Below are 17937 nucleotides of genomic sequence, written 5' to 3'. Positions count from 1 at the left end.
CATGAGAAAGCAGACCCTGCTAGGTGGAGGCCGGCTCGCCCGTGCAGAGACCAGACGTGGTCTCAGCCCTGAACACAGTCCCCGGAGCTCTTCTTTGTCCAAATACCGTGTGCTTTCCAGACAGCCGAGCACTGCGCATGAAGACAGGATGGTGAGGACCGTCACTGAGGACCCCCGTGGGCCTCAGGGACCCTGGCGGACCAGCAGCTGAGCCCAGGGACTCGGCCTTCACAGGCGCGGACCCCAGGCTCCACGAGCTGCAGCCGGGCACCCCTCGACACCCCCGCTGCCCTGTGTGACCTCTGTGTGCCCCAGTTATCAGGCTCCAAGGAGCAGAGCCAGAGCCGGGCAGCGTCTGGGAGCCCCACCCTACCTGAAGTCTGTATAGATACGTGCTCTTGTTCCGATTTCCCATGTCTTAACGACAAAACAGACACGAGAACAAAACGTCACATAAAGAAGTATGTTTATCCAGCTGTCTTCCATGAACTCAGTTTTTAGCTAGACTATCACGGTGGGGCAGAGTAAAGCGCAGACACGCGTGGCCAGAGGCCGGCTAGGAGAAGGCCGGGATGAAGTACTGCAGGGACACGTCTTCATGGAGCAAATCAAAATGGACAAGCTTGTTGCTGACAATGTCTGCGGAGAGAGAAAACCTGTCACCGCAAAGACCCTGCCCAGCGAGCCGCTATGTCTTCTCCTGGAGCCTGGCCTCCTTATGCTCCACCCCGCACTGTGGGACCGGCCCACGGGACTGTGGTAAAGAGCCCCCGTTTACCAAAATCAGGGTCCTTCCAGGAAAATGCGGTTTCCCGCCCGAGAGTGACCTAAGTGTGTGAAGGCCCAGTGCTGCGGCCCACCTCCCCCCAGGGACAGACTGCGGTGCGCGCCAGGGCGCAGGAGGGCTGCACATCGCACCGAGGCCCAGGTCGGGCACCGCACAGGGTGGAGGGCAAACTCCATGGGAGGCCTGCTCGGTTGAACAGCAGTGGGGGCAGGACCGACAGCCGTGGCCAGGGCCCAGGGCCACCAATGCGGGAGCAGTGCAGGGGAGCCGAGGGCAGGTCGCTTGTTCTCCAGGCCTCTGAGACCAGCAGCTGAGACCACATGGAGCCCGTTAGGGTGGCCCTGGCCACGTGCCAGGCTGAAGAGGGACTGGTCCCAGGGAACAGGGGTGGGGAAGGGGCACAGCACCAGCAGAAATACCCTACAGGAGAGGTGGTGGGTGGAGACAGAGGGCGTGGGACAGAGTGCCCCGGGGGCGGGGGAGAGGGTAGTGCGGGGCAGCGGACTAGACACTTACAGGACGCCACCCCAGAGGCAGAAACTACAGGCAGAAAAGCTGGTTTGAAGGATGAAGGAAAGGGTAGGAGAAATCCACATTTTGTCACAATCTCGTGGTCCATCTCTGCCACTCTTGGGGACCCCAAAGTCCCCTTTCTGAGAGCACCAGCAGCTCAGATGGCCGCCTGGCCCAGAACCAACATGGCCCAAGAGAGCCCACTCAAGGGCAATGCCACCCCACCGCTGGGCTTCCGCTCTGCACTGGCACAGCTGGGTTACACTGGAACCACCTGCAGGGCTCACCAGGACCACAGCAGCACAGCCAGCAGCCTGTCCGGAGCTCATCAGCACATGGGGGGGCCGTCTTAAGCCTGCACGGACCCCACGCTGAGGCACATCTCCCACAGTCCTCAGACCCAGGAACACGCAACAGGCCAGCCCAGGGGCTCTCGGGATGCAGCGCACGGGGACGCTGGCACCTGCCCCAGCCACAGGACCCAGCCATTCCAGCGTCTCCGTCCCTAAACTGGGCCCTCTGTCCTCTGCACACCACCTCCTGTGCCCCATCACCCCACCTAGTGCCTTCCACATGCGCTAACTGCCCTGCCGTGATCTGCTTCGCTGCACGTCTCTCCTTCTGGAGGGCTGTCGTCCTTGGCACAGGCCCCCAGAATTCTCTATTCCTCATCTAGAGCGCTGGCAATGTGCCGGCTGCCAGGTGCACTCCTGGACGGTCCTCAGCTCCGTTCCCAGGGCTCAGCCCGACACCTCTTCCACGAGAGGCGGCGCTCCCTCTCCACTGCCGTGTCATCACAGTGGCAAGGAGACAGAAAAATCCTTGAAAAGTTTGGGGCGAGTGAGCCCTTCGTCATGTGCAGCCAGTAACTGATGGGAGCCGAGAGGCAGGTGCACAGAGGAAGGCAGGGCTGACTCCGACCAAGGTACCACTGTGGAAAACCGGGGGTTGAGAGGAAGCCAGATGCCCAGATATGGGACGACTGCGGGAACAAGAGCAGAGGACCTTCAGCCCAAGCCCAGTTTATGGGGTCAGAGCGTCCTCGCGTCAGCTCAGACCAACACGGCTAGACGGGACGATCAGCACCCATCCTCCGGAAGCTTCTCCCCAGGACACGAGCGAGCCCACGTGACGGCCAGGTGCGGCGGCCACAGCCCCGTGCCAAGACAGCACGGCTGAATCCAGGAAAACCCGAGCCCCCACCCGCCCTAGAGCACGGGGCCCCCGCAGCCGGGCTGTGTCTGTGCTCGGGGGCCGCGCACTGCCGCGAGCCGGCCTCTGGTTACGGGATCGGAGACGCGCACGAGGCCCCCCCCGCGCACTCACTGCACACGGCCCGCGTGGGGTTCACTTGCTGCCCAGCGAGGAACTGCAGAAGCTTCCGGATGTCTATGCGTACTTCAGCCATCTGCGCTGGGTCTCGGTCCTGGGAGGCGTCCTCAGAGGCTGCAAAGACAGGAACAGCTCGTGATGAGACAGGAAAGCCGGGCCGGCGCCACGACAGTGAAAATCACTGATTTACGGTCCCGCTGGCTGGCGCCGCCCGGAGACGCCACCGAGGTGCACCGGCTTCTCTCTCAACACTGCAAATTCCCAGCGAATCTTCCTTTACGGCGACCTGAGGTATGACCCACTCTCCCGATTCTGGTCCAAGAAAACGGTCCCTATTAGTCCCCGGACACGTAGTGAGGAGCAGACCACACAGAGCTCGCGCAAGAGCGCCCCTTCCAAAGGGGAATGAAAAGAAAGAAAAGGTCCTTTCGATGCTGGGCAAGCATCAGAGACAAGACCCTTATCGTAATTCACTAAAATAAAGAGCACAGTAACACAGTAACACCGACGGCAGGCACAAGCCTCGGTTGTGCGGACCGCACTTGGCTGGAGCGGGACGTGCTTCTCCACAAGGTAAAAGCCTTTCTGGCCGCGCTGACGGGCCTTCCATACACCACCGGGCACTTGCACATTTTCACTGTAAAGGCGACGGGCCTCTCAGGTGGGAAAGAACATGTGCGGGGGCGCCTGGGTGGCTCAGTTGGTTAAGCCCGACTTCAGCTCATGATCTCAGGGTCCTGGGTTCGAGCCCCTGCGTTGCTGGGCTGTGCACTCAGCAGGGAGCCTGCTTCTCCCTCTTCCTCTGCCCCTCCCCCCACTCTATAATATACAAATGAAATCTTGGGGGAAATGAAACGAACATGGGTGGGCCTAATCCAGCTTCCACGTCATCCGCGGAGTTCCCCGGGCCCCACCTGCCACCTACTCCAGCACTTAGCACCCACTAAGTGCATGGTCCCTGGCCACGGGCTCCGTGGGCACCACTCAGGTCCCTCCGTTCCCCCATCCAGTCAGTCACCCTGTCATTCACCACTACCAAACTGGTCCCATGGTCTCTGCTGCTGTGTAAGGAATGAAAAATCTGGTCAGGCGAGGAAAGCTGCCATCTGCTAGTCTAATTTCATAAATACGAGGGACTAAAGTGGGAGGAAACAAAACCTCGTCTACCTTGTGACGCCATTCCAGGTGAGAAATGGGCAGAAACAAGTCACCAGGGGCCCCCAGGGGACCAGTGGGGCAGGCGCCGCTCCTGAGGCCGGGGAGGCCAACCTTCCCTGCTTGGACCTCAGCGGCCTGTTCCCCCCGCCAAGTGTGAAACTGAGATCTCTCCCGTGTTCCAGATAGAGATCTCAGCAAGATGTGACTCCTGCAACAATGTATTACACACAGAACGCGAGGCACCGGAACACTTACCCAATGGAGGGTTCCCCAGGTCTTTAAAGTGAGTTGTAACACACACTAGTTCTGTTTCTATTTTCAAGTTCAAGTCTCCACTTAGGTTTGCTTCGATAATCTGCAAATTGAGTATTTTATAGTCTTAAAAAAGGAAAGGAAAGCAAAAGGCGGGGGGGGGACGACATCAGCTCCTGCCAAACCAGGTGACAAAGTAGCCCCACAGCCCCAGACCACTCCTGACGGCAGCAAGACCCACCCAGCATCCCCGACTGGGGGGACTTGGAAACCCCCAGAGAAGGGGCCCCTCAGAGTGGAGACCCCACTCCATCGTGACTGTCTCTTACAGGTCTGGATAAGACCTTAGCTCTACCCACAGTTTCCTTAGCGATCATCACCCACCACTTCTGAAGACTGACCCAGAATGCTGGACACCCAACAGGAAGTGCCTCCCCACGCCCAGAGAGCAGCCAGGCCTGGTGCAGGTGCGCCACCCTGCCCGCTTCCAGTGACACCTGGCACAGGCCACACACGCTGCCCAGTGCCGCTTGGAGGGGCCCCAGGTCAGTGTGGCCAAGGACACCCCTTCTGCCACCATGTCACGACAGTCACTACTGCATTAACCAAGAAGCTCATGTGTGCAGGCCTGCAAAGATGCTGGGCTAAAAGGTGAGGCAGAGCAGGACAGACCTCCCGCCACCGCCACCTACGAGGCACCTGGACGTGCAGCCCGACTGGGTCCCAGACCCCAGCCCGCACCTCTGGAACCAGAACCCCAGCTGGCCTCACGAGACCCCGGGGCTGGAGCGGGAGGGGAGCCACATAAAACCTGGTGTGGACTCCTGGCTGTCGGCGCAGGTCTCCCTTGCTCCTGCATGGGTCCCCCCCCCCCCCCCGCCCCGCGTACTGCCCCACAGGCCGCATCCCTCCCTGCAGGAGGTGGGGGAAGGGCAGGGGTCTCAGTGAGGGTGTCCGAGCACCTCCACGGTGACCCCGCTTCTTTCCGCTGTCTTTCCTACGACCCTCAGAGGCAGAACTCTGGTCCCCAAGCCAGGCTCCCTGTGCACCTGGCCCCTCCGGAAGCTTTCCACCGAGTACTCCAGGCCGTAGCAGCTACGCCATGACATCTCTCCATACACATTCCAGAGGAGAGAAAAACACCCCTGATGACTGTCTAGGCCACTTTGCTGAGTCATTTCCACTGGACCGCAAGAACAAACAAGCAGAGCCTGGGATTAATTTGCCCTGCCTTTCCCCGCCCCAGGGCTGCTCTGAGCGTCTCCGAGGTGCCGGAGTGGTCCCAGAGGGAGCTCCCAGCCTGACGACTGGATCAACAGGACAGCAGCCACTGGAGATCATGACATTCTGGGGCAGCCTTGTCCCGGGCGAAGCGGACAGGACACTCAACTCCCAGCCAACTCCCGTGATTCACTCAAGAGATTCCGTTAGATGAAATACGGAATGTGATCTCCGAGACATAAGGACACAAGGCCTGACTGTTGAACACACTCTTAATGGGCCACGGAGATAAATGCGAGGGGTGAGGGCAAACACCAAACTCCCCGTTCCGGGGAGGCAGTGGAGAAGCACGGAGAACAGGGCTTCCGCAGGCGGCCGTGGATCGGTGGCTCCGCACAGGCCGGGTCCCCGGGGCCCCGGACACCGCAGCGGTGAGCATGAAGGCACCCACGCCTCCACCCGGCCGGGCCTCCTCCCAGGGCCCAGGGCCCGAACCGAACAGTCCTGAAAGTCGCGGACTGTTGCTCTCCGAAGAAGTCGTCACTCACAAGGTGATTGCTGAGGTTCCTCATTTTCTCCACGACGCTCTTCATCGTCTTCAAGACCGGAAGATAGACGCTGACCTACAAAACCAACGACACACGTCGGGAGGACTGAAAACACGAGCACAGCCAAGCGCTGACCGGCTCGCCACCTGGGCTCGGACTGTGTGTCAGCTGAACAGCTCTGAAGGCCTGTCGTAAAGTTGTCTCAGTAAAGCTCCTCTCAAAATATGAAAAGAAAACAACTTTATAACTTTGTTCGCTCCTGCCAGCCTCTGGTTACCGGGGCGACCACGTCCCCATGGGCACTCTCCCAGGGCCAGAATGCAGCCCTTCGGCAGAGATGCCGCTGCACACGCCCAGGGGTGGCACTCAGCACCCCGGGGCCCGTCCTCTGAGGGCCCAGAGCCACGTGCTTGGCCTCCTCCCACCCTGACAGGCACCACAAGCCAGTCCGGCTCCGGAGCTCGAATCCTAACGATGCAGGAGATGGCACTGTTGGCACAGGTGCCCTCCGGCAGGAGTCAATGAGGTCTCTCCAGTCTCCCTGCAGCGCATCTTCCAGAACGTGAGAGCGAGAGGCAGGGCACCCTTTGGGGTCCTCGTTCCTCTCGGGGGCTCTGGGACTCCTGCTGGCAGGACTGGAGGAGCCCCCCTCTTGGCTCTTGCCCGTGTTCCGGCACCAGTCCTGCCCCCCAAGTGCTATGTTAGGTTAGTTCATTAAGCACAATGATCCAAGCACTCTGCCCTCCCTGTGCGGAGTGTGGCTTTTCTACTACACGCAGCGCTGTTTCAAGATGTTTTACGTCACCAACGAAAGGCAAACACTGCCAGCGTTTTCCTGCAGTGTCCTTTACAAACGACCAGCATTTCCTCTCAGCCACTAAACAGTTTCTAAATGAGGTATGCCGCGAGCCCATAACTGACGGCAGGGAATTCTCATCACTCCACGCAACACGTCATGAGCAGAAGACGACGGGCATCACTCACGTCGGAGTCCGGGACTGTAGGTTCTTGCAAATCCTTCCACAATTTTCTAGGAATAACCTTAACGGGGATGTCGTGTGTCACAATGCGGCTACTGTTCGACACAGACAACTGTCAAGAGAAAAAGTGGGACATATTGTCGGTGTCGGTGTTAAAAAAGCAAACAGCATCGCCGAAGGACAATCAGAAACTGATACCAAACCCAACTGGAATGTTCTGTGCGTTCATCAAAGCCCATTCACCAAGTGCTCACAGCGCGCCTGTTCTGCTCGAGTCCCGTAAGGAGTTGGACACGTGGTGAATAAGACACGTCCCCGCTCTCCAGGGGTCCACATGGTTCAATAAGCAAGAAACCAACACACAGGGGCTTCTGCCTTCAGCTCAGGTCAGGATCTCAGGGTCCTGTTATCGACCTGCTTGGCGAGAAGCCTGCTTCTCCCTCTCCCTCTGCTGTTCCCCGTGCTCGTGCACACACGCGCTCTCTTTCTCTCTCCCAAATAAATAATCTTTTTAAAAGGGGGGGGGGGGGGGCCAGTGTGAGGGCAGGTGGGGAGAAGAGGCACCAGGGTGCAGGTTTCAGGGAGCCAGAAGGGGAGACATTCCAAGCAGGATCCCCATGGTCCACAAAGTCTGGGAGCTGGGCAAGAAGGAGACACTCTGGGAACCATTTGGATGGTGGCAGTTGGTGATCTGGCTCCAAGACAGGTGGGGCCGGGCATGCAGGGCTCTGGCCATCATGGTAGGACATATGAACGCCATCCTGTGAGCCAGGAGAGCCCGTGGGGTGTGTGTCTCGAGGAGAGCCGGGCAATAGAGGCTTCTGGAAACAGCACGAAAAATGTGTGCATTCTGGGAGAATCAGAGGTCACCAGAAAGTGTCACAGAGGAGGTGGGGAAAACCCTTCCACAGTGGAAGTGGACGGAAAGCATGATTCCACGTGGGGATACGCAGATAGGAAAGGACGTGGGAGTGCTCTGGCCCGGGAAAGGGCAGGGCCCTCGCCGAATGCAGTGTGAGCACAACAGCACTGAGGTGCGAGAAGGCCCGACTAACAGAAAGCAGGCATTTGTGGGCACATCCTTCCTTTTAATAAAACCAACCGGCCTTCTCCAGGCCATTGGAAAGCCTACATTTACAGGCACTGGCCTCGCTCCCGGGAAGCGTCTGGAACGCCCGCTCCTGCTCACCAGCTCTATGGACACGGTGAGGCAGGGGAAGTGTTTGTTCGTCAGCTTGACCTTCAGGGCTCTGGCATTCTGGGCCGTCTTCAACGCCCGAGACAGATTTTCCGAGGTCAGCTCTAGGTAGATGGCGTTGTTTTCTGCAGAGACGCCCTCCATCTGGAATTCACTGAAGAAGTTCTCCTGCGGGAAGGAAGAGAGCGGGCCAGTGCGGCCTCTGGCGACCTCGGGGTGCAGCTCCCAGCCTCCGGCTGCGCGCACACCTGCTCCAGCTCACACCACATGCTCACGCCCCCGCTGGCCACTTTGTCGGAGAGGATGAAGTTCAGCTTCTGCGGGCTGATGCGGAGTGTGCACGTCTTGGCCAGCTTGGCTATCGTGGCACTGACCCCTGTGGCGGGGCAAAGCCGGAATCAGCAGGAAGCACACGGAGGGTCGGAGCATAACCTGGCTGGGACCACGCTGCAGGCTGAGGACACTGCCCGCTGCGAAGAGAACCGGTCTGTCCCCTCCCCGCGGGAAAGCACTCTGACACCCTGAGGCCAAGCCGGCAGCCTCAGAGCCCAGCCAGGTGTGGCGGGATGAGGACAGCCAGCTGGGGGGCTACTGGCCCCTAGCTGGGGGGGTCCCCCACTCATCCTGCACCGAGGCCCGCAGGGGGCTGCAGCCCCGAGGCCAGTGCAAGGCTCGGCACCCACAGGGCGCAGGGACCCTGCGGCCCCGCTTCCAAGGCAGGTGGGCGCTGGCAGAAGCCACCTGGTCCCAGTCAAGTCGGGGAAATCAGCCTGGGTACCCCGGCACCTGCTCTCCCGCCTGCCAGTGCCCACCCTGACCACCCTGCCACCCCGGCGAGGCCCCGTGCACCTCCGCGCCCCATCCTGAGCCGCAGCAACGCCCTCTGGCCCCACACCCCATCCCCACCCCCGCGCCCCCTGACCCTCCCGGGCCCCATTTCCGGCGCCCCATGCCCCGCGCCCCCCGACCCATCCGCGCTCCCACGCCCTGCGCCCCCCACCCTCCCGCACCCCCATCCTCCATCCTCGCCCCGCGGGCGGCCGCACACGCCCCCACGGGGTCCCGGCCGCGCGGGCTGCTTCCGGTCCGCCCGCCCCTCTCCGGCCCCCGCGGCCGGCGCGGGCCCCGCTCACGCGTGAAGTGGTTCAGACACGCCGCGTCCACGATCTTGGCCCGAAACTTCATGGCGGGACGCGGGCCCGCGCGGGGCGTCGGTGGCGGTGACTCGGGTCCCCTCTTCAGCTTCCCGCCGGAAACGTCGCCCGCGCGCATTGGTTCCGCCTCCAGGCCCGCCCCGGGGAAGGCGGGGCCTCACGGTCACGCCCCCGGGGAGGCGGGGACCCGTGGCCACGCCCCCGTGGAGGCGGGACCTGGGGCGAGGTGTCCGGGAGAGGGCTTCCCGGGTCACCCTCGACGCGGCTTACCGGAGAGGCGGGTCCGGGTCACAGTCGGGGTCGCACCCCGGGGAAGGCGAGGTCAGGGGCCACGTCATCGGGTGCGGTCGGGCTCCAGGTCGCGTCCCGAGGGGTCGGGGCCGGGGTCGTGACCGCGGGAGGGGGCGTATGCGGGTCCCGTTCCGGTCCCCTCTGTGGGGACGTGGGGTCTCCGGTCCGCCCCGGGAGCGCTGGCGTCGGACGTGCCCGGGGGCGGCCTCTGCTCGTGGTGACGTGCCGGCTGCGGCCCCCGAGAGCGGGCGCTGCCTCCGCGGGTTCGCGGTCGGGGAGAGCTCGGGGCCGCCGCCCTCGGCCGGCGGGACGCGCCCCGCGGGACTCGCAGCTGCTCCCCGGGACCCAGCGACGCGGTCGCCGAGCGCACCCCTCGGGCCGCGGGAGCTCCGGACCCTCGCGCTCGGACGGCCGCCCCGGGGCTCGCGTGCGACCCCGGAGCTGGGACCGTCGGCGTCCGAGTGAAAGTCGGACGGCGCAGGAGCCGCTTTGTGCGGGGCCGGGAGGGTCGGTCCGAGCGACCCTGAGCGGAGAGAGCGGGGCGGGGGCGAGGGTCCTGGAGGCCCGGGTGCGAGCAGCTGCGGGTCTGTGCTGGGGACGCAGCCCGCACCCGCCCTCCCGGCCCAGGCCTGCAGGTGTCCCCGCGGAGGGCTCTGCGCCCCAGGTCAGTCACCGCGGGTCCCCCTGGAGCCGAGGACCGCATCCCTGCGCCTCCCCGCCCCCGCCCCCCGCCTCGCTGAGACGCTCCCCTTACTCCCGGTCCTGGAGACCTAAGGGGGGACTGGGCGAGCTCGTCTCCAGACGGACTCCGCCGATCCGGCGATGTACACGACGTCGCAGAATTTCAAAGAACAAAACAGGAAATGGAGCATCCGCTGAATCCAGCTCAAAGACAAGATCGTCCATGCTGGGAATGCGTGATTTGGGGGCACCGGGGTGGCTCCGCCGGCGGCTCTTGATGGAGGGTCGTCAGTTCGAGCCCCACGTTGGGCACGGAGCCTACTTAAAAAAAAATTGTAAAATAAAAAGTGTTCATTTTAATGTGCCTCGCAAATAAGGACCCACAAACTTGCTTTTAACTTGACAGGTAGAATCAAGATGTGAAAATGAATACAAAGTATTCGAAAGGTGTAAAATACAAAAATCACAAAAAATTCTCCCTATTTTAAGACTATAAGGTGAAACTTAATTGCAGTCTACATTGTAATATAGAAGTGTTTACCAAACCAAACGTGATTTAATGTCACCTTTCATTTTTTTGTGAACAAAACATGCTTTCTTTATGATGACATAAATTAAGTTTTTTATTTTATTGATTTGAGAGAGAGAGAGAGCGAGCAGGAAAGGGGGGAGGGTCAGAGGGAGAAGCAAACTCCCCACCAAGCCTGATGGGGGACTTGATTCCGGGACTCCAGGATCTGGCCCGAGCTGAAGGCAGTCACCCAACCAGCTGAGCCACCTAGACGCTCCAGCATAAATTAATTTTAAAATAGATAAGTTGTTACATGAGGCGGTTGCTGTGGAGATCACATAAATATAAAGAATGTCTCTAAATAAACTTTGTAAACAATGTTTCACAGAATATTGAACTTCGTTTTTATTTTTTTAAAGATTTTATGTTTAAACAACCTCTACACCCAATGTGAGGCTCAAACTCACGACTCCCAAGACCAAGAGTTACCTGCTCCAGCGACTAAGCCACCCAGGCACCCCTGATCTTCACTTTACGTGACTTAATTTTATACCATAAAAAAATAACTTTTTAAACTTACTAAGAAGACTTCCATGATAATGCATTCTGTGTAGACAAAGGCCCAAATAATATTGGGAATTTTGACCCAACAGTTATAAAATGAAGCTGTAATAATCTTTTCCTGAAAGAGAAAAGGGATCTTATGTATGAAGTCTTGCAGTTTACTTAAACTAAATTAAATAGGTTTAGCAACCTAAGAGTTTCAGTTCTGATAATTAAATATACTGCACTACTTCCCTACATTCTTTTCCCAAATGATCATGCAGTAAGGAATGAGATCACCAGAGATCTCTAGAAACCTGTGTGTGCCACTGAGTTTTCTTTTCTTTTCTTTTCTTTTCTTTTCTTTTCTTTTCTTTTCTTTCTTTCTTTCTTTCTTTTTTTTAGAGATTTTATTTATTTATTTGCCAGAGAGAGACACAGCGAGAGAAGGAAGACAAGCAGGGGGAGTGGGAGAGGGAGAAGCAGACTTCCCGCTGAGCAGGGAGCCTGATGCAGGGCTTGAGCCCAGGACCCTAGAATCATGACCTGAGCCGAAGGCAGACACGTAATGATGGAGCCACCCGTTCACCCCTAGTTTTCTAACAGCATGTACATTCATGTTGCTGTCAGTCTGGCTGGTAAACAGCCTTCCGATGTAAACACAGCCACACCTCAGGATTAGGAAATGAGACACGGGATGATCTAGGGACCGGTGTTGGTGGTGTTCATTATCTCTGTGTCCTGTGCGAGGAAATGCCCTAATTTTGTCCTCAAATGAAAATACAACCAGAGGGTAGCGGATGAAAGTGTTTGCTGGCTGTTGCTCAGTGTGGGTCAGGTGCCCGCTCATCTCCTCTAGCCACAGGGGAGGACTGACTGCAATCCCAGTGCTACCACTTAGTGTCGGGAAATCTTACCCCAGGGGAAAGAGACCGGCATGGCTCAGAGCTTCTGCATCGGATTTGACAGGCAGTATTTATCTTTCTTTTTTCTTTTACATGAAAACACATAAAATGAAGGAAAGCGTACTGTAGAGGCGCCGTGAGGGCACGTCTTTTGAGAATTGTCCCGGTTTTAAGGCATGGTTTTTGCTTAAAAGGCTTTTTAGAGACTTCTCATCTTTTAGATGCTGAAGGAAAAATACTTCCATAAATTTCATAAACATTTTTAGAATTAACGTTCATGGAGCCTGTGGCAACTGTCAGGCACAGCGCTCAGGGTTGGGGTTCTATATTTTTTTTTAAGATTTTATTTTATTTATTTATTTGACAGAGAGAGAGAGAGCACAAGCAGGGAAGCAGCCAAGGCAGAGGGAGAAGCAGACTCCCTATTGAGCAGGGAGCCTGATACGGGGCTCGATCCCAGGACCCTGAGATCATGACCTGAGCCGAAGGCAGATGCTTCACCGACTGAGCCCCCCAGGCACCCCAGGGTTGGCATTCTGAAGAAGGGGACCCCCACCTCCCAGGACAAGGGAGACCAGCATTTGTCGGCTCTCTCCTGTCTTTCAGGCATGGGCACTGTTGAAATACGATCCCAGCAGGCTTAGTTAGAGACCCATCACTTACGTATCACTTTGATGACAAACCCCAGAAGCCAGTTGCTGATTCCCCCAGTTGAAAGGTGGGGAACTGCGGAGAAGAGCTACGGGAGCCATGCATCAGGGTAGGTGGGTAGGTGGGTTGGCTTCCTGGCCGGTTTCCCTGGGCTGGTTGCCCCAGATCGTGGGTCAGAGTTCTGCCCCACTTGTGTGCTCTAGCCATCGTCTGTGTGTGTATCCAGCCTCTCATTACATTGCCAGCACCAACGAACATAGGGGGTTCTGCCATCCTGAAGTCTTCCTACAGGAACTGGGACCAGGATCCCCACAAATGAGAGCAGGCAGGAAATGGGCAGTGTCTTGGTCACCGACGGATGTGTAAGGAATTCTCCCCAAACTGGTGGCTTCGACAACAAGGGTCTGTGGTGTCTTCATGAGTCTGGCCTCTTCCACTTGTACCTGCACGTCCCGATGAGGCCGCATTCAGCTGGGGGCTGGTCTAGGGGGTCTCCCCCACACACCTGGCGCTTGGTACTGGGTGTGGCCCCGGGGCACCTCCTTCTGCTCCTTGCGGTCCCCCATCCTCCTGGCAGGGTGATTCTGGATGGTGGTCCAAGGAGCCGGCAGAAGCAGCAGGGTCTCCAGAATTCCTACAACATCCCTTCTGTCTCCTTCCATCAGTCAGTGCAAGTCCCGGGCCAGCCTAGCGACGAGGAGGCCAAGGAACAGAACGCCCCTCTGGTTAGGAGGAGCAGCCAAGTGGAACAGCTAAAGGCCGTGCATAGGGGATGCAGAGAGAGGACTCTGTGCCCCTAGAACAGCCCCCGACCCAGCCACGGCCAAAGGTGAGGCTTGAAGGGGGTGGGAGGTACATGTTTCCTGTCCTCGTGTTCCAAGATCTCCAGGAAACTCCATAAGAGCTCCCTTCACTCATACTGCGCTTGCCACAGGGCATTTCTCTGACAACCCAAACCACCTGTCCTAGAACGCTGCCCAAGGTCACAGTCCTTGTTAGCTTTGAAACTGATCAGGACCCTGCATCTCCGCATTCATGCCGCCCCAGACAGTCGTGCTCACCGGCTGAAATAGAGTTCTATCCTCAATTCCCCAACCTGAGGAGGGTCTCGGGGCACCAAGGTATTCTGTGGAGATGGGCGTCATTCCCACCCAGTGAGGGTGCGTGCCCGGGGCTAACTGTTGGCTCACCTGCCCTATGATGCCCTTGTGAACCAACTTCCACGCTGGTCGCTGGGAAGTGATTGTATCATTCACTCTTGAGAGGAGTGGCCGCTTGGGGACCACCACCACCACCACCCCCGCCTCCCCGGGCCTGAGGGACCAACTTAGCCCTTCCTCCGAGGCTTCAGTTCCCCTGGCTCCCCCTCCATCCCCCCACCTCCCTCCATCACACTGTCCCCACCGGACAATTGCCACAACTCCCTGTCTGGCTTCCGTGTGTCCACTGTTGGGCTGACTCCTCTGTTCTCCAGCGGCAACCAGATGGCCACGTCTACACTCACATTTGATCCCTGGTGGCCACAAAAGCATCACTCCTCGGTTAGAGCCGAAAATCTGTACTCTCTGGTCCAGCCTCATCACATGTCACTTTTGCAAAGCTCTTCTACTTCTTTTGAAACAAAACACCACACATGGGGCATCTGGGTGGTCAGTGGGTTAAGCGTCTGCCTTAGGCTCAGGTCATGATCTCAGGGTCCTGGGATCGAGCCCCGCATTGGGCTGTCTGCTCACTGGGGAGCCTGCTTCCCCCTCTCTCTCTGCCTGCCTCTCTGCCTACTTGTGATCTCTCTCTCTGTCAAATAAATAAATAATCTTAAAAACAAAACAAAACACCACACATGTGTGTCTCCTTAGAGCAACACGACTAACTACCCCACATGTTGTCCCCCTCGCCCCAAGTCCCTATGCGGCGGGTCCCGTGTGGCTTCGTGGTTTCACCGAAGAGCCACCTTCTCCACGGAACCCCGTGTGTCGTGTGGGGCACCTGTTGGCTGGCAGGAAGCGCACATCCTTGGGGCTTTGTCCCCTGGAGCAGACTGAAGCTTCCCACGGCCCTAAGGCTTGCTTAGTGGCCCCTGTGCTCAGGGGAGGCTCCAAAAGGGCTGAAGGTCTGAATTCCATGCTGCAGCCTTCCTCTCCTGTGACAGATTGGAAGGCACCCTGCCCCCAGGCCACGTCTGTGTCCCCACACTCAGGAACGCCTGGGCCAGCACCGCAGGGGCAGCCTTCTGTACTTCCTCCTGAGGGCGTCCCGGCTTTCAGAACGGCCGGGGACTTCCCTCCATGCCCAGGCAGTGCGGAGATGGGTCAGCCTGGGGACCCCTGGCCCAGGTCTCTCACTTGCCAGGAGCTGCCCCACTTTGTATTTCCGCATTTCCTTCTTGTTCAAATTCCTTCCTTCCATTTCTGTTGCTCATTCTCCCTCCACAGGGCGTCTGCCTCTAGATCTCAGCTCAGGTAGGATCTCAGGTAGGATCTCAAGCCCCGGGTTGGGCTCCACGCTCAGTTTAAGATCTCCTCTCCCCCCTCCCTCTGCCCCGCCCTGCTAATGTGCGTGCACATTCTCTCTCTCTTAAATATATCTTCTTAAAAATAATAAATAAAAGATAACTCAGAAACAGCCAGAAGGAAGAGCCCCACGGGTGAGGTCTGGGGAAAGGGTATGGAGTTTCCACGCCTCCCCAGGGCACCACTTAACCCTCAAATCTCCGCATTCACCAACTTGGCTGCTCTTTGAACCCCATCTTTTTGGGTTTTTACACAAGCTTCATTATATAAGCGTGACTGATGTAATCATTCGACAGGTGAATGAACTCGATCTCCAGCCTCTTTCCCTGAAGGTCAGGGGTGGGGGCTGGAAGTTCCAAACCTCCAATCCCAAACCCCAGTGTTCCCTGGAGTGGTCCCAAGGTCCTCTCATTAGCATAACAAGAGGCACCCTTCTGTTTCTGTCACTTAGTAAATTACTAGGGTTTTAGAAGCTCCAGCCAGAAAGGGGACAAAGGCCAGATACACCCTTTGTATTATAAATCACAGTATCATAGCATTATTCCTGTAGATTCTATTCCTCTGGAAGGTTTCCTGGTTTCCTACCAAGTTTCTGTTTTCATATGAACTCGTTCAAAACACAACTCTTTTACTTTCTTGTATATATATATGTTTTAATCTTTTTTAAAAAAGATTTTATTTATTAATTTGCGAGAGAGAGAGAGAGAGAGAGAGAGGGAGCACAAGCAGGGGAGCGGCAGGCAAAGGCAGAGGGAGAAGCAGACTCCCCGCCCAGCAGAGAGCCAGATGTGGGACTGGATCCCAGGACCCTGGTGTCATGACCTGAGACAAAGGCAGAGGCTTAACCAACTGAGCCACCCAGGCATCCTCTGTGCGTTTTAATCTTTTTAAAACTTCACTGAAATTGGAACTATCAAGTACAGATACTTATTGTAGGCAAAATAGTGTCAGTGAACACTTGGGGACAAGCACCTGACTTCAGTGATCATTTCATGGCCAATCTTTTTCATCCATCCCTCGATGCATGTCCTCCTATGTAATTTTGGAACATACCCTAAAAATATCATTTCATCTGTAAATCATAAATCCATAAATATAAATGTAAAACATGCAAACATGCATTTTAAAAATCCATAAATCTAAATACATAAATCTAAGTGATAAGAATCCCCACAGGCACCGAAACATCGTTTTTAACAATCATCCCAAATAATCCTCTCACAAGTACCGTGAATTTTTTTCAGGCTTTTAATTGACATCTTTTTCAGGTTTTTAAATGGGATCAAACTCACTGTGTAGATTAACATGCGGAGAACTGACGTCTCGATAGTGGAGTTTCCACATCCACAGAGCAAGCAGGTCTCCCCAGTTCCCGGAGTTTTAGTTTAATGATCCACCAGTGTTTATGGGTCTTCATGGCGGGCTCCCCCGACCCACGATTCCAGGTCCTCATGGTCAACTGTGGTCGCGAAGCAGGTGACCCCCTTATGATCTACTTTCACGAGGTCAGTACAATCCAACCCTAGGTCACAAGCCTGCATCACTCACCCCCATCATTCCCTTGCCTGGCTTCCTCCTCCTCAATCATCCCAGGAAGGATGAATGCAGGACAGTAAGGAGGTATGAGAGACAGACAGACCACATGCACGTAGCTTTTATCACCGTATATTGTTACACTTGTTCTGTTTTATTGTTAGTTATTACTGTTAATCTCTTCCTGTCCTAATTTATAAATCAGACTTTATGATACATGTATGTGTATAGGGAAAACGTGGTATATACTGGGTTCTCTACTATCCACGGATTTAGGCACGCATGTATCCCCCCAAGGCAAAGGGGGACAACTGTATGGGTAGCTTAACTGTTTAATTTATTTTATTTTATTTAAAGATTTATTTATTTATTTGAGGGGGAAGGGGGAGAGGCAGTGGGAGAGACAGAGACTCTCAAGACGACCCCCACTGACTGGGGCTCCATCCCCTGACCCTGACATCATGACCTGAGCAGAAATCAAGAGTCAGATGCTTAACAGACAGAACCACCCGGGCGCCCCTTCTTTTTTCTTCAATCGTGGTCATAGCTTTCATCCCCCCACTGGCCATTGTTCGTATTTATGAAGTTGACTTCTATGTGACGATTTTGTATCCGCTAACTGCCTGCAGTTTCTCCTTGTCCGAATCTCTTCATTGACTTTCCTGCCGTTCAAGGAATTCACCAAGCCATCTGCAGGTAGTCAGGGACCGGCGGGCTGACGTCCCCTCTAATTTTTACGTCGAATTTCTTTGGCTTACCTGCTCACATTGACCGGTGAAAGCAATCTCATCACTGTCATATATACGTATACGTCATTGCGGTAATGGGGCCGGGGGCATCCGAGCCTGGTGTGGTTCGGGCTGCGTGAGTAATGAAGGCAGATACTAGTAGGAGAGACTAGAATAAAAGCCGCTTCTTCCAATACATACATTTCAGCCTTCCACAGATTCATCCTCAAGAGCTAAACCACCACCAGACCACTGTACCTATTTTCATATATTTTTACTAGGAAAAGTCATTCACTTTTGATTGACTGGGACTTGGACACTTGGAGATTTCCCTCTCACTCCCCCATCTGGATTCCTCCGGGTGCGGTGATCTAAAGGAATGAGCATGGTCCCATATTCTGGACTGTGGTCACGGCCGTGTGCACAGGTCCGTCTCTGGGG

The 17937-nt window shown here is 56.4% G+C and overlaps 1 protein-coding gene across 1 annotated transcript; it reads right to left on the bottom strand.

Annotated features, from left to right (window-relative positions):
* Positions 1-449: 449 nt before the first annotated feature.
* On the bottom strand, positions 450-9241 carry HUS1 (HUS1 checkpoint clamp component). The gene is made up of 8 exons (XM_032875021.1): positions 9123-9241; positions 8238-8365; positions 7981-8157; positions 6796-6903; positions 5812-5886; positions 4046-4145; positions 2627-2746; positions 450-639 (listed from the first exon to the last, which is right to left on the bottom strand). Exons 1-8 carry the CDS (start codon positions 9172-9174, stop codon positions 557-559), a joined length of 843 nt encoding a protein of 280 aa, XP_032730912.1. The 5' UTR covers positions 9175-9241; the 3' UTR covers positions 450-556.
* Between the last annotated feature and the right edge of the window lie 8696 nt (positions 9242-17937).

The sequence above is a fragment of the Lontra canadensis genome, unplaced genomic scaffold (assembly GCF_010015895.1).
Source record: "Lontra canadensis isolate GAN:19392208 unplaced genomic scaffold, GSC_riverotter_1.0 scaffold54, whole genome shotgun sequence".
Classification (NCBI taxonomy): domain Eukaryota; kingdom Metazoa; phylum Chordata; class Mammalia; order Carnivora; family Mustelidae; genus Lontra; species Lontra canadensis.
This window is presented reverse-complemented; position numbering and strand designations above follow the sequence as displayed.

Excerpts from the sequence above, each read along its gene's own strand:
- HUS1 (XM_032875021.1), bottom strand. The coding sequence starts at position 9,174 with ATGAAGTTTCGGGCCAAGATCGTGGACGCGGCGTGTCTGAACCACTTC. Across the intron at positions 8,158-8,237 it reads TGTGGTGTGAGCTGGAGCAG|GAGAACTTCTTCAGTGAATT; the intron begins GTGTGCGCGCAG and ends TCCTTCCCGCAG. Across the intron at positions 6,904-7,980 it reads TCACCGTGTCCATAGAGCTG|TTGTCTGTGTCGAACAGTAG; the intron begins GTGAGCAGGAGC and ends TTCTCTTGACAG.